Raw genomic sequence first — 13,823 nt, forward strand, 5'->3', positions numbered from 1 at the left:
ACGAAGACGTACATAAAAATTATTTTATTTATGTATTTCGACTAAATTGTACAATTTGATCATTTGTACAGTATTTTTGTTTTGTTATGTACCTATTTACTTTGTGTGTATTTTGTCTGAGTATTTTTTTATATTTATTTGTTTATATTTGTATTTTTTTTCCTTTAGCTTTGTCGATAAAATGTAAATTTTCTGACAATAAAGCATTTTTGATTGATTTGATTGATTGAACTTTTACCTCCGTTACTAGTTTTAACAAAATAGAACTAAAGCTATAATTAAATAAAATTGGATTGCGTGACCTAGAAAAATAAATCGAATTACACTTTAATAACATTTACTTCTAAACCAGTTAGATTACACCATTCACTAAAACTGGACAATTCCTTCTGCAATAATTGACAGTGGCAAATAGATTTAATAGCTAAAATTAATCTAAGATCATTACCAAATAACAATAAACTACAATTTATGAATAGTGGAATATCATTAATAATCATGTTAAAGAGCAACGGACCCAAATGAGATCCCTGATGAGGAATACCAGAGCGCACAGGAAAAGACTTACCTAGTCAAAAAATTCTTCAACTTTATATACTGAAATCTCCCAAGCCAATAACTGTCAAGCCAAGAAATTATACTTAAGCCAAAAACCCAAACGTATAAACTTCGCAAAAATAAGAGCCAAATTCACTCTATCAAACGCTTTCAAGAACTCAACCTGAAAACCCTTTTCAAAAGCACCCAAGAGATAATCCCTATAAGAAATACGGTTGGTAACCCGCAGTATGCGAATATATGTAATCAAAAGTTTCCATTTTCATTCTCATATATGTAGGTATTCTATAATTTTTGCATGGTATTTCCTCAATTGTTTATACAAATGATGAAATTCTCCAAACAAATATCTTCTTCGATTTAAAGGGTGTGCAAAAAAACATATTTTTTTTCAGAATCTTATTTTAATTAACGTAATTTCAATAAAGCTTGAACAAATTTACTTAAAATTATTTATACAAAAAAGTGCAATCGAGTTATACCCCTGTATAATAATTATTACATTGTATTATGCACACAATTCCTCGATTTTAGATTGCTTACTCTAATTCTTGTAATTAGTATTAGATATGCATAAGTTGCATATTATTAATATAAATAGAGGTAAAAACAAAATAAAGCAGCTCATTTGTTAGTAGTAATTGCCGTTGTACTAAATAATTTTTTTTTAAATAAATTTTCTTAAACCCTAAAGAAAACTATCGCCGCTAATATCAAAACGCCAACATAAATGCTATATACGAGAAGAGCGTAACGCTTTGCTCTTGTCGTCGCTCTCATCGTTTATCACAGCTCCAACATAAACGTACGCTAAAGTGAAAACCGTAAGGCTATATCTCCTACAGCGACCGAGATAACCTACAACAGTGTCCAAACTTGTGTGGACACCCTGTACAATTGGCCACTTCAAATTCACTTTATTATGAAAGTAAACGAAACGTTTTACGTATTACAAACCCACGTAATACATCTACTACACTGCAATCCTCGGATCTTAAGATATCGATATTACAGTGCAGCCCTAGTTGCACAAGAATACTTTAGCCACTCCCAAGCAAAAAGCTTTGTTTGGAAAACAAACCAGTAACCTCACTTTTAAGTGCGAACTTGTTTCGATCGTTGGAGTGAAAAAAGTATTAAAATACTGAATTATCTCAGATTTTAGAGTTCACGCGTTTATTGAAAGGTAAGCTACAGATTTTTCCAGACCAAAAACATGTACAACTCAAAGACAATGGAAAATTCAGCTTAATTTTTAGCAAATAACACAGACATACATGACAATTCTTTCTAAAATACCTGTGCACTGGTTATCATTTATCAGGATACATTTGAGGGTTTTCAAAAGATATTTACATTTTGGAATTTCTTCATTCTTATGGATGAAGAAATTTATTATGTAATGATTTATAATATACATTATAAATCAGTTTATCTATGCTAAAATTCATATTTTAACCATCAAAGACTGAAAGAAAAGGTAATATACCCTTAGTAAATTCCATTTAAAAAAAATTGTCCTTTTTAAAAAGTGCTTGAGTATATTGATTTTTCTCAAAAGTGATATTTACATACATTATTATTTATGTTTCATATTTTATCTGTTTGGTTTAAATTTTATTATACTTTAAACTAATTAGGTAGAAAAGAACAGAGTATATTTATAAAGGGCTACTCTTTTCTTCTAGGTAGTGTGTTCTTGCATTGCAACTGTTATTTATGTATTTATACTGTTGCAGTCAGAGGCGCAATATGCTGCTTGTAGCTAAAGTGCTCCCGAAAGCAATCCCCGAAATAGAAAATATGTGTCATAGCCTTATAGGTGATATAGGTTTACCCAATTATCAACTTTTGCTTACAAATATGTCGTTTTTTTGACCGAGAATGAGAATGAGAAGTTTTGATATTTGTAAAAAAAACTATTAATAATTTGCTTTATTATCCTAATAAAATATAGCGAAAACCAGATCTTATTGTCATAATCGTACTAATAATAAACAAAAAACAAAGGAAATTAGCAATTAGGTAAAAACAGGAGGGGATCAGTTTAAACGGATTTTTTAAAAGGCAATATTCTGTATTTTTGGAAATATCTAGGATTAGAATTAAGTCATGGCTTTTTTCTAAACATGGTGTTTATATAGAATTCCATTCTTGTTTCACAGGGCTCAAATCTTGAACCGCTCTTGTTTTTGGCTGCCATCAGTTTGGTTTCCAATATTGAAAATGCAAAGAGATTTTAAATGTTTTCTTCTGATTCAATCAAAGAAAGATTTTCAGGAAATGCAAGATTTCATGAAGGTACAAGCTGGTGAGAATTAAATTGCTTCAGATTAAATAACAGTAAGTGACCTTCTGTCACCTTAAGTGGTAATCCCATAGTTTTTAAATATACCTTAAATGGTTAACAACTTCAAATAATATCTCAGCAGATTGATAGTAATTTTTTAACCCAACTCTTTCATTTTCTGAACTCATTTTATCAAATGTAAAAAGTACCTGAAAAATCTCGGGATTTATTACTAGAACAACCAAAGAGCTACGTATTCAAATTAGCCTATATCTTTTTGACAGTTTTTGCCAATCTTGGAAGATCTGTCCATTATTTAATCTCTCCGGTACAGTACCTAGATAGCAATGATTGAAAGGGTTCAAAGAGGGGGTTTTTAAAATGCATCTCTTTCAGTAAATTTTATATATCCCCAGAGATGCTGTGATAATGATCATTTGTTAGGAATTTTGGAAAGACTGTCTGTGAGTAAAAAAAACAAATTAAAATATTTTGTGCACTCTGATTAAAATACTGAAAAATAAAATGAATTGTCCTCAGATCCATAGTCAATAACTTTTTGTTTTAAACAAAATGGACACTCGCCTTTCAAAAGTATTTTATCTGGCTTATCCACAAACCAACCTTTGAAAAAATTCTCCCATTTATAAGATTTTGGAATGCTTCCTATATTGTATGCTTTTGATATTGACATTGATGCAATAAGTTTAAATAACTTGCAGACAATAATACTAAATAAACTGAAACTGAACGGAACTGACCAGTAATATGTTTATGTATGTATTTTATTGCTGTAGGTAATTTCTGTGATAATATGTGTATTGTGTGTTTATTTTCTTTTATTATTTGTCATATAGCATTTTATGGTATTTTAAGTTAAATATTAATTTATTTTATAAGTTTAATATTAAGTATCTGTAATTGGCTTTATAGCTATTGATAAATGTAACAAATACAGAAATAGTAGGTTTGTGGTTTTTAAACAGTAAAACCACTAATCCACAAATATTTTTATATTTGTTCTAATAGATTTTTAGATTTCATGAAAAAAACTTAAAATGTAGGTATTCTTATTTGAAAATGGAAACTTTTTGCTTTTTATTCATAGTTTTCTGAATTTAAAATTTTTTTTAAAACCTAAAAGTCTGTTGATTTTTGTGGCTAATAACAGAATAATCTTTATGTAGGTATCCAGTTACATTATTATACCATAAAATTTTTAGTTAAATATAAATTTAATAAGGGTATTTTAGGTATTAATCTGATAATAGGTAATTTTTATTGTTCTTCCAAGGTAGCTCTCCCAATATTATAATATTCCTACCTAAGTTCTTTGAATCTAATTGTCTTATAAACCCTTTTAAGCCATAGGTCATACTAGGTTTAATAATAAAAGGTAAATTACAGTTTATTGCCTGTTTTTCCCTGGACCCTTTATGATTAAATATATTATAAAATGAAGTATTCAAATATATAATAATAAGTCTTAAGAAGCATATATTTTTTTCCAAAAAGAGATTAATATTTATTACAATTAATTCTGATTTAACTAAAAAATTAAATTTTAATAATTTTTTAAACAATTTTATAAAAATTTGGCAAATTTATAATTAAATTATATAGAAAAATAACGAATATTTCAAAAATCAAAAACAACCAGTTGATCAATTTAAGGGCCTTATGTAGCAAGTCAGAAAAATGTGTTGGTCTCTCATTTCTTAACAGTTTCACTATAATAAGAAATGTATTAATATTTTTCTAGATAGGTACTTACCTAAAGTAATTTTGAAATTAAAAAAAAACGACTTATTGAAAAGAGTAGTTTTAATTGCTAGTAAGAGAAAAACAAGCAAAAAAAAACAAAAAAAAGTTAAAGTAATAGTACCTCTTTGATTAAAATTTTTTTTGCAATTTCAATCTTTATCTATTAACTTTCAAATTTTTCTCTTTTTTCAGCTCTGGTATTGATGACCAGCAAACAACAGGAATCCAGCTGAAATTTAGTCTAACAAAAAATCTAACCAATAGGTAGAAGGGATAATATTTTTATTTGCTACCTGCACAATTTAGGGCATATATATAAAGATCAATAAAGCTCCAAAATCGTCAGAATCGATTGTGAATTGTAGAGTGATCGAGGTTGTTGTGTGATTAAAGTGTTTTTTCCAAAAGAATTTATTTTCGAGCTTTAGCATGAGTTCTCGCGTTTATGTTGGTGGAATCCCTCACGACACTCGTGAGAGGGATCTTGAAAAGTTTTTCAAGGGTTTCGGGAAGATATGCGATGTTTGGATCAAGGATGGGTAAGCATTTATTTTCCATGAAATATATCTATTTATTTTAGTGAAATACTTATGTTTTTTGAAACTAAATTAATTTTGGTTTCACCCTTTATGATAATAACTAAAAGATATATATTTGTTAATAGCAATCTATATTAGGAAACATAATTTTTTTAAACAATATTTTTTTTATAATATTGATCTTAATTTTTTTGATTTTTCAGGCACATATTAGTCTGAGTTTCTATGTTTTAACTCCATTTTAGATTTTAATGATTAAACAGAATTAAAAAATATTCCAATTTATATCTTAGTAAAAAAAATTAGGTTTTTGTCTTCATTATTTACAGGTATTTTATTCAGTTATTATTGAGAATTTATGACTAAAGATTGTTTAGTGTATTATAAGTGGTATTTTGTGGATGTATTAGTCTATTGTTAAAGAAAACTATTTGTGTCTTACCAACGTTTTGAATTATGTTTAATTCATCTTCAGGGCTCTACAATAGATAGTAAGAAATGGTGTTTAACTTTTTTTTAAATTTTTTATAAATATTTATTTAAAAAATAATAAAAATTTAAGCTAACATAAAATGTAGATGATAAAAATGTAGATATGTAGGAGGAGGTATTAAAATATAATAAAATATATAAAGTGTCTACCGGCTTCGGTGTTCTCTAGTCTACCGGTTTGTTCTACTTTATATATTTTAATTTTAATAGTTACTCTATGTAAATAGTTTTCTTTAACCTTTGACCAAGAAACCCACAAAATACCACTTATAATTTTATTGAGTCTTTGAGAAAGTAAATAAATCTTTAAAGTTATATCCTCCAGCTTTTCCCCGAGGATAACTTAATTTAAATTGAAACGTCAATCTTACCATAATAATGCCTTCATATGGCAAAAATATTACATATTTTACCCTAATACAAATCGAACATTTCTTAATTATTTCTGTTTCTTTCAGGAGGTATGCCTTTGTGGAGTTCGACCACCACCGCGATGCCGAGGATGCCGTATATAAACTTCATGACACAAAATTCCGGGGAGTTCGTGTTAGTGTGGAAATGGCCAAAGAACGCCCAAGAGGCCGAGCAAGTAGGAATAGAGATAATGCCAGGTTTAGAAAAGGAGGGCCGCCTGCCAGGACCAATTACAGGGTTATCGTGGAGAATTTATCTTCTGGGGTATCGTGGCAAGATTTAAAAGATTATTTGAGACCAGCAGGAGATGTGTCATTTGCTGATGCACACAAGAAATATAAAAATGAGGGTAAGTGGATTTGATGACTTTTATCATATTGGTGTTATTTTCATTCTTCTAGTGTTACTTATATTCCAAAATGCCATGATCAATACTTAAAAATGTAGACAAACTATCTTTTTCTAGGTATTGTAGAATTCACCAGCTATGAAGACATGAAATATGCCATTCGAAAATTTGACGATACCACTCTGAAGGGGCGTAAGATCCGCTTGAGAGAAGACCGAACTAGTGGCAGTAGCAGAAGGTCACGAGTCAGATCCAGGAGTAGAAGTCGCTCCCGATCCAGGAGTAGGAGTTCTAGCTCCAGGAGCAGGAGAAGCTCAACGTAAGTATCGGCTTTATCTATGAAACAAGCAGTTCAGAATGTTTTTTGTTTCTTTTGGATTTAGGTCTATGTCATCTCGTTCACGTAGCTCCGGATCCGATCGGAGTAAGAGCAGGTCGCCGTCGAAAAAACGGTCTACCAAAAAAGGCAGGTCTAGGAGCGTCAGTAGATCTGTGAAAAAGAGATTGCAGAAGTCTCACTCTCGTTCTCAGTCTCGATCAAAGATTGTTTACGATAAAAAATCGACATCACACGAAAAGGAATTGACCCATTTAAAAGCCAGAGATGGTTCGAGAACTCGTGACTCCCGATCCAGGGACCGCACTGAGAAGCATTCTATCAAAAGGTCTAGGTCCAGGAGCGCCAGTGGCACCGCCGAAAAAAAATTCAAGGTATGAAATTATTTGTTAAGCAATATTGATCATTATCATTTAAACTATTTATCATTATTGTTGTTATCAATATCACAGTAAAAACACAGATATCGTATTTATTTTCAGAATAAGTCGGTCTCTCGTTCTCGTTCCCGCGAGGAACCGGACTCAACATCAATACCCAATGACAGACCGTCTCAATCCAGGAGAGCCGCCAGCGTGGAGCGCAAAAAATCCAGTAGCCCCAGCTAATCTTAATTTAAGTCTATCGCAGTTCCAAATTATCTGTTCCCACAGACAAACATATTTTCTATGTGGAAGGCTCTTTATAATATCCACTTTATTATATCAACAAAACAACTTTAAAATTAAACTTATAAAAACCAAAATTTTTTTAAGTTTTGTGGTATCAGTAGCGTACTCTATCATATGACTACCGTAGCTCTGAAAATGTCAGAACTAATGTTCATGTCCAATATCTGACTTATGAACTCAGTCCTAATAAAAAGGAGAGTCTATTTTTTAACTGTAATGATAGCTTTAAATATTTTATGTAAGTTAGGTATTAATATTATTATTTTTTTTTGGTAGACGGTATTTTAAGTTTAGATATAAATAGGTTAATTGGGTTTTAGAATTAAGGATTTTTTTTTTAATATTCATTATTTTTAAAATTTAAATAGAAGAGAGATGTAATATATGTTGCAATGACATATAGTTTAATTATATTTCATTAAAATATATTCAATTCTACAGTTAAGATGTATATAATACGATCTCGTAAATCAAATAAATTCAAGTCAGTTGTACAAAAATAGTTGTTTTATTAACACCTCTGATACTTATTCATAAGCTCAAAGGGCAAAGACTAGAAACTTACATGGTTGAGGTTTTATTTTTCTATCCACGACTTTTGGCTCTGTCAAGTTGATTCTGCTTATTGACCTAGCTCCACATTTTCGGTTCATTTAAGAATTATCGAAAGCGAAACTTTCGGTACGCATGTTATAGAAAAGTACTTTGTATATCCAATATTAAATAACATTTCTCTAAATTAAATGTACACAAGGTCTAAAAATTATATCCGATACCCAAATATGGGAACTACCCATCTTTGTGTATATAATACCGCCAACCGGGGTTATATCGGATGATGTGGTTGTATTTCAAATTATATAAATATCATTTATTTAGTCAAAAACTAATACAAGTTATACAACAAGGTTACTTAATAATTTCCATATTACATTTTTAAAAAAGAACTGAATAACAAACACTATACAATTATCACAAACATATGTATATTATACAAACAAAAAACGAGACGCAAACCAGACAAAACATAAAATTTTTTTTAGAAATAAGTGGTTTAATGTAATAAATTTACGATTAAATGATGTAATTGCGTGCGCTACAGACGTTGGGTGACAGTTCGGTTACTAAACAAAAATATCCCTAGATTAACGGATAACCTACCAGTCGTACATGTCTTTCGTGATCGATCAGAAAATCAAGGTAAGCTCACAAAAAATTAATTATTAGAGTTACTTTTTTCGTTAAAATTGAGACAGCCAAATAGTGTCCTCTGACTTGTGAATCCTGTGCATGATAGCTACATGGTGCAATGAGATTAATATTTGTTTTTAATCTTATAAAGACCTCCCATAACCACAAAGTTTATTTTGGGTCCTTTCTTTTCACATAAAATCGAAATTAACTGAAAATGTATTTTTCGCGGGTAATATCGGATATGCCATGAAAACACCTTCATAAGCTAAAATCGGCGCAATTATTCCCAAGAAAGCATGGAAAGAGCATTGAAGGCCGTATTAGATGGTAGATATTCATTGAAGCAAGCAGCAGAAATGCACAGGGTACCAAAAAGCACCCTTTACGATATTTACAGCGGTCAGCATTCTGACGAATTCGGGAGGCCCCCAATTTTATCAGTGACTGAAGAGCGTTGGATAGTAGATGACATGACTACTGCAGGAAAATTCGGATATCCTTTTCAGAAGCAAGCAATCAAGGACTTCGTGCGCCATTATTGGAATAGTAAGGGCGTAAATATATAATGTTTTAACGATAATAGACCTGGTGAAGCCTGGCTTGAACACTTTATGGGGTGACACAAGGACTTATCACTGCGTAATTGTGAAAAGAATAAACGAGTGAAAGCTGAAATCAGAAGACATGACTAAAGAATACTCTGAGAGCTGGAGATGGTACTTATTTACCTTCATACGTGTAAAAAAGTACAAATCTCTACCCAGACTGGATAGAAGGTGGTCCCGAAAATACGCAATATAACAGAACACTAAGTGGACGGTTCGATACTCCATGTTTTGAGAACTGGTTCGTCAAAACAGCCCATCTCTATCTGCGAAGAAAGGAGGGCTCGAAGGTTCTTATTTGCGACAGCCTGGCAAGCCATCTTTGCTACCGCGTTATCAAGAGTTGCACAGAAAACAATATTTAGTTTGAATTCGAAGAATTCGACACACCTATGTGAGCTGCAACAACCAGGTTGCTGTATTTGCACCTGTAAAACGGGTGTGGTGAGAAATTCTGACCGAATAGAAACGGACCCATAAAGGAGTTGTGCCAAAATCTGTATTTCCTTCGCTGCTGAAGAAGCTTCTAGAAAAATCAAAGGATAGCATGTCGAATAATATAGGGTCTGCTTCCCGAGCATCGGGCATAATCCCATTCGATCCAGAACAAGTTTAAAAAAGAATTCGGAAACAACCAGCATGCAATGAGAACGTCATTTACAAAAGTGATGAACGCGATTGTTGTTCCTTTAGATCAAACCACGACCAGACCCAAACGTAAGTCGAAGATTAACGTCCCCGCTGGCAAATCGGTGGGTCTTGAAGACATATGCGCGGTGAATGGTGGTACATGAACTGAATATACCTCTCAAGCAGATATCATTAATGAAAACGCATCAAAGTCTCAAGAAAATGCCAATAATGATACTACAAACTCTGCGATCTATTTAGAAAATGATAGTGTTAACGACGACTCCTCGTGTAGACTTTAGAAGAGTCTTCGTTAACAATTTTGTAATCGTTAATTTTTACTTTAGATTGCTGGACGATGAATCCCCGTCGGAAGTATCCAACATTAAACTTCCAGTAACCTGTAATACATTACAACAAGGCTGTTTTGCTATAGATAAGTTTTTGTACAATGAAACGACCAGAGAATTCGTTGCGCAAATTGAAAAGATTGCAAAAAGTTATATGTGTTAAGTATTTATAATTAAGATGATCTCTCATGTGAAGCCACTATTAGTTCGTGGCATGACCCGATTCCGTGACTCTTTTGTGGTTATGTAGTTTTTAGGGTTAGTGTGTTGTTGTTGTCTCTGAGTTGTAAGCGTGCCGGAAAACGTTTTTATGTTAACCATTAAAAGTACTTTCGTAGTCGAAATAAGGTGCTGTATTTTGCTTTATAATAACCATCTTTAGCGCCAAATTACGGATATCAGGCAGATAAATTTTATCCTCTCAGTAAACCTACCGGTAGCTGTATGTTGAGCCATTCAGTAATTTTTATTTTTTATAATTATTTATCGGCAATATGGCAACCCTGCTTTTTTAGTGATTTACCGCCTGGAGAATCGATCGTTTTCAGTTGACATGTAAACGCAACAGAGTTTGGTTGTACGGAACGGTGGTGTTTGTTGAGGCCGCGGTTTTTTTTAGTATTTTGTCTGTTTGTCCGACGTTCACATGTTTTTCGGTAATTAGTTGTCAGCTCAACTGTTGTTTTTTGTCAAGAGTTCGATGAGAATCATCTACAAACTGTTACCATAAAGCGAATAAAAGGTTGAGTTACTTTTGGCCTTTTATTTTCTTCGAACCGTCGTTAGTACGTTAAGTCGTCGTTAGTACGAATAGTCTTATCAGAAGGCGACACAACATTATTGGCGACCGTGACAGGACGGTAACAGCTTTGTAACAGTTTTTTCTAGCGCGTTACGATAAGTTAGTTAACTCAGGTTTGCCTATAGATTGGCATCTTTCATATTTTTTTAAAAGTTTACTAAGACTTTGAGAATGGTTGGGTGGATTTTTAGATTCTTGTACAATATAAGGCACCCAACATCAAAGTTACAAGGAGAGCTCTCTGTGGAAGAAATAGAAAATGCTGAGACTCATATTTTAAAGTTAATTCAACAGGAATGTTTTACTATTGAAAACGATCCTCGATTAAGAAATTTAAATTCTTTTAAAGATGAACATGGAGTAAGTTGTTTACGCTCTAGAATTAGTAATCGACAAGATAGTGAACATTTTCGTTTTGCGGTAGTTTTGCAGGCAAAACATACTCTGGTGTATAGGCTGATATTTGAGCAGCATGTTAAGGCTTTGCATGTGGGTACCCAAGGTTTGATGTGTCTCTTACGTGAGAATTATTAGATTCTCGGGGGGGCGTCATGTTATTAAATCAGCCCTTTCAAATTGCGTAATTTGCAAGCGACAGAACGGTAAGATATTAATGGCAAGTTTACCTCCTCTACCATTGAATCGAGTTCGGGATGCTACGGCATTTGAAATAACAGGGGTGGATTTTGCAGAGCCGCTTTTCCTAAAAGATGGGGGAAAAGCATGGGTATGTCTTTTTACTTGTGCTGTTTGTCGAGCGGTATATTTCGAATTGTGCACGGGATTGTCTACATCTAGTTTTATACAAGCACTCAGGCGGTTTATAGCGCGTCGCGGGCGTCCAAAAACTATATACAGTGACAATGGCACGAATTTTGTCGGTACCGAGAATGCATTTAATAGACTGAACTGGCAAAGGATAATCGCCGCTTTTTGTGTGGATGGAATTTCGTGGCGGTTTAACCCTCTAACTGCGAGTTGGTGGGGCAGTTTCTGAGAAAGAATGGTTGGAACCATGAAGCGAATTCTACGCAAGGTTCTCGGTAGAGCTTGTGTAACATACGAGGACCTGATAACAATTCTGTGTGATTGCGAATTGATCATAAACCTGCGACCACTCACTTATGTGTCTAACTATTCTGAAGAACTTGCTCCTTTGACGCCTATGATGTTCTTAAGAGAGCAAATTGGCGCCGGATTGCGATAAAATTGATGGTAAATCCCTATGTAAAAGGGATCAGCACATGCAGAAACTTAGAAATGATTTCAGACAGAGGTTCAGAACAGAATATTTAAAGCAGTTAAAGTCATGGAGTTGCAGCAAATCTGGCAGGCAAGTTTATATAGGAGAGATTGTGCTTATAGGAAATGATGTTGATAAGCGTCTTCAATGGCCACTAGGACGTGTTTCTGAAGTGATTCCCAGCAAGGATGGTCAAATTCGCTTGGTGAGAGTTGATGCGGCCAAAGATTCTTTGTTAAGACCGATTCAAATGTTATATCTTCTAGAATGTGACCTGGATAGATCCGTGGTGGAAAGTGACTTTTGTGTGACTCCTTCACTAAGAAAACAGGATATCGGTGTGAAAGGACATTGCCCTGTGTTACAAGATAATGAAAACGAGTTATCGGGAGTGAAAAGCAGAGCACCCGTATCTAAACCGTGTGTGACACGTAGTGGGCGTAAAGCTAAAGTGCCTAGTAGGTACTTATAAGTAGAAAATTTAGTTTTTAATGTTGTATGTTTAAGTTTAGTTAGATTTTAAGATATTTGCGTTGTTAAGTGTTTTGTGTTACGAGCTTATAACCAGTTTTGTAAAGACTTGGAATGTCTTATTTTGTGAGTCACTTCTTGGTATTAACGTGACTCAGGGGGGAGGATGTTGAGCCATTCAGTAATTTTTATTTTTTGTAATTATTTATCGGCAATATGGCAACCCTGCTTTTTTAGTGATTTACCGCCCGGAGAATCGATCGTTTTCAGTTGACAAGGGCGGTATTTGTTAAGGGCACGGTTTTTTTTAGTATTTTGTCTGTTTGTCCGACGTTCACATATTTTTCGGTAATTAGTTGTCAGCTCAACTGTTGTTTTTTGTCAAACGTTCGGTGAGAATCATCTGCAAGCTGTTACCATAAAGCGAATAAAGGGTTGAGTTACTTTTGGCCTTTTATTTTCTTCGAACCGTCGTTAGTACGTTAAGTCTTATCAGAAGGCGACACAACACTGTAGGAAGGATTATGAACCAAATTTTAACCTGTTGTTAAGTAGCAGAAGGTCTACAGTTTGTAGACACAACAATTAGTTGCCAACAACGTAATTGTTGTGGCCCGTACAATAATCTTAAGAAAAAAAAGAAAGATTAGGGCTATGAATCTCCGGTCCTGAGAAAATAAATAAAATAGACAAAAATAAGGAAGTGTTTGGTTTTAATTTGTGATAATAGTTATAGGTACTTGTAAACTTGTTTTGTACAAATCCGATACTTTTTCTGTTATTACTAGTATTAATAGGTATTTTCATTTTTGCTAATTGTTTGTAAGTATCCCACCAGACTTTGCCAGTGAATCACAGTACACAGCTTGTTAGAAATTGTATACTGTGCAGGTCAATAACCTGAAAAAAAAACAGGTCGGTAAACTTTTCTGAAAAAGAAATTATTTATGCTCTGTAATTTAGTTAGTCAATATGCGGGTACAATTGAATAAAAAAAGACTGATGCAACATCTTGGAAAGAAAAAAATCAGACCTGAGAAAAAGGACAGCAGAGTTTAATGTGAAAAACCCTGTGTGGTTCGAACCCTGAATAATCTTCGAACAAAGTATGAGG

At 33.1% G+C, this 13,823-nt stretch overlaps 2 protein-coding genes across 6 annotated transcripts in view; one reads left to right on the forward strand and one right to left on the reverse strand.

The window, feature by feature from the left end:
- Nucleotides 1–13,823, reverse strand: part of LOC126734881 (neuroglobin-like) — a 195,813-nt gene that overhangs the window by 149,676 nt on the left and 32,314 nt on the right. The window lies entirely within an intron of this gene.
- Nucleotides 1,615–7,816, forward strand: LOC126734880 (serine/arginine-rich splicing factor 5-like). Of its 2 annotated transcripts, XM_050438700.1 has the most exons (7): nucleotides 1,615–1,744; nucleotides 4,805–4,987; nucleotides 5,041–5,151; nucleotides 6,102–6,406; nucleotides 6,524–6,725; nucleotides 6,790–7,117; nucleotides 7,226–7,816. In XM_050438700.1, exons 3-7 carry the CDS (start codon nucleotides 5,042–5,044, stop codon nucleotides 7,349–7,351), a joined length of 1,071 nt encoding a protein of 356 aa, XP_050294657.1. In that variant the 5' UTR covers nucleotides 1,615–1,744; nucleotides 4,805–4,987; nucleotide 5,041; the 3' UTR covers nucleotides 7,352–7,816. The 2 variants fall into 2 exon arrangements, with proteins under 2 accessions (XP_050294657.1, XP_050294658.1); XM_050438701.1 differs by lacking the exon at nucleotides 1,615–1,744 and adding an exon at nucleotides 1,890–2,038 and having other exon boundaries at nucleotides 4,805–5,151.

This window comes from Anthonomus grandis, chromosome 4, assembly GCF_022605725.1.
Source record: "Anthonomus grandis grandis chromosome 4, icAntGran1.3, whole genome shotgun sequence".
Taxonomy (NCBI): domain Eukaryota; kingdom Metazoa; phylum Arthropoda; class Insecta; order Coleoptera; family Curculionidae; genus Anthonomus; species Anthonomus grandis.

Excerpts from the sequence above, each read along its gene's own strand:
- LOC126734880 (XM_050438700.1), top strand. The coding sequence starts at position 5,042 with ATGAGTTCTCGCGTTTATGTTGGTGGAATCCCTCACGACACTCGTGAG. Across the intron at positions 5,152-6,101 it reads GATGTTTGGATCAAGGATGG|GAGGTATGCCTTTGTGGAGT; the intron begins GTAAGCATTTAT and ends TGTTTCTTTCAG. Across the intron at positions 6,726-6,789 it reads AGGAGCAGGAGAAGCTCAAC|GTCTATGTCATCTCGTTCAC; the intron begins GTAAGTATCGGC and ends TTTTGGATTTAG.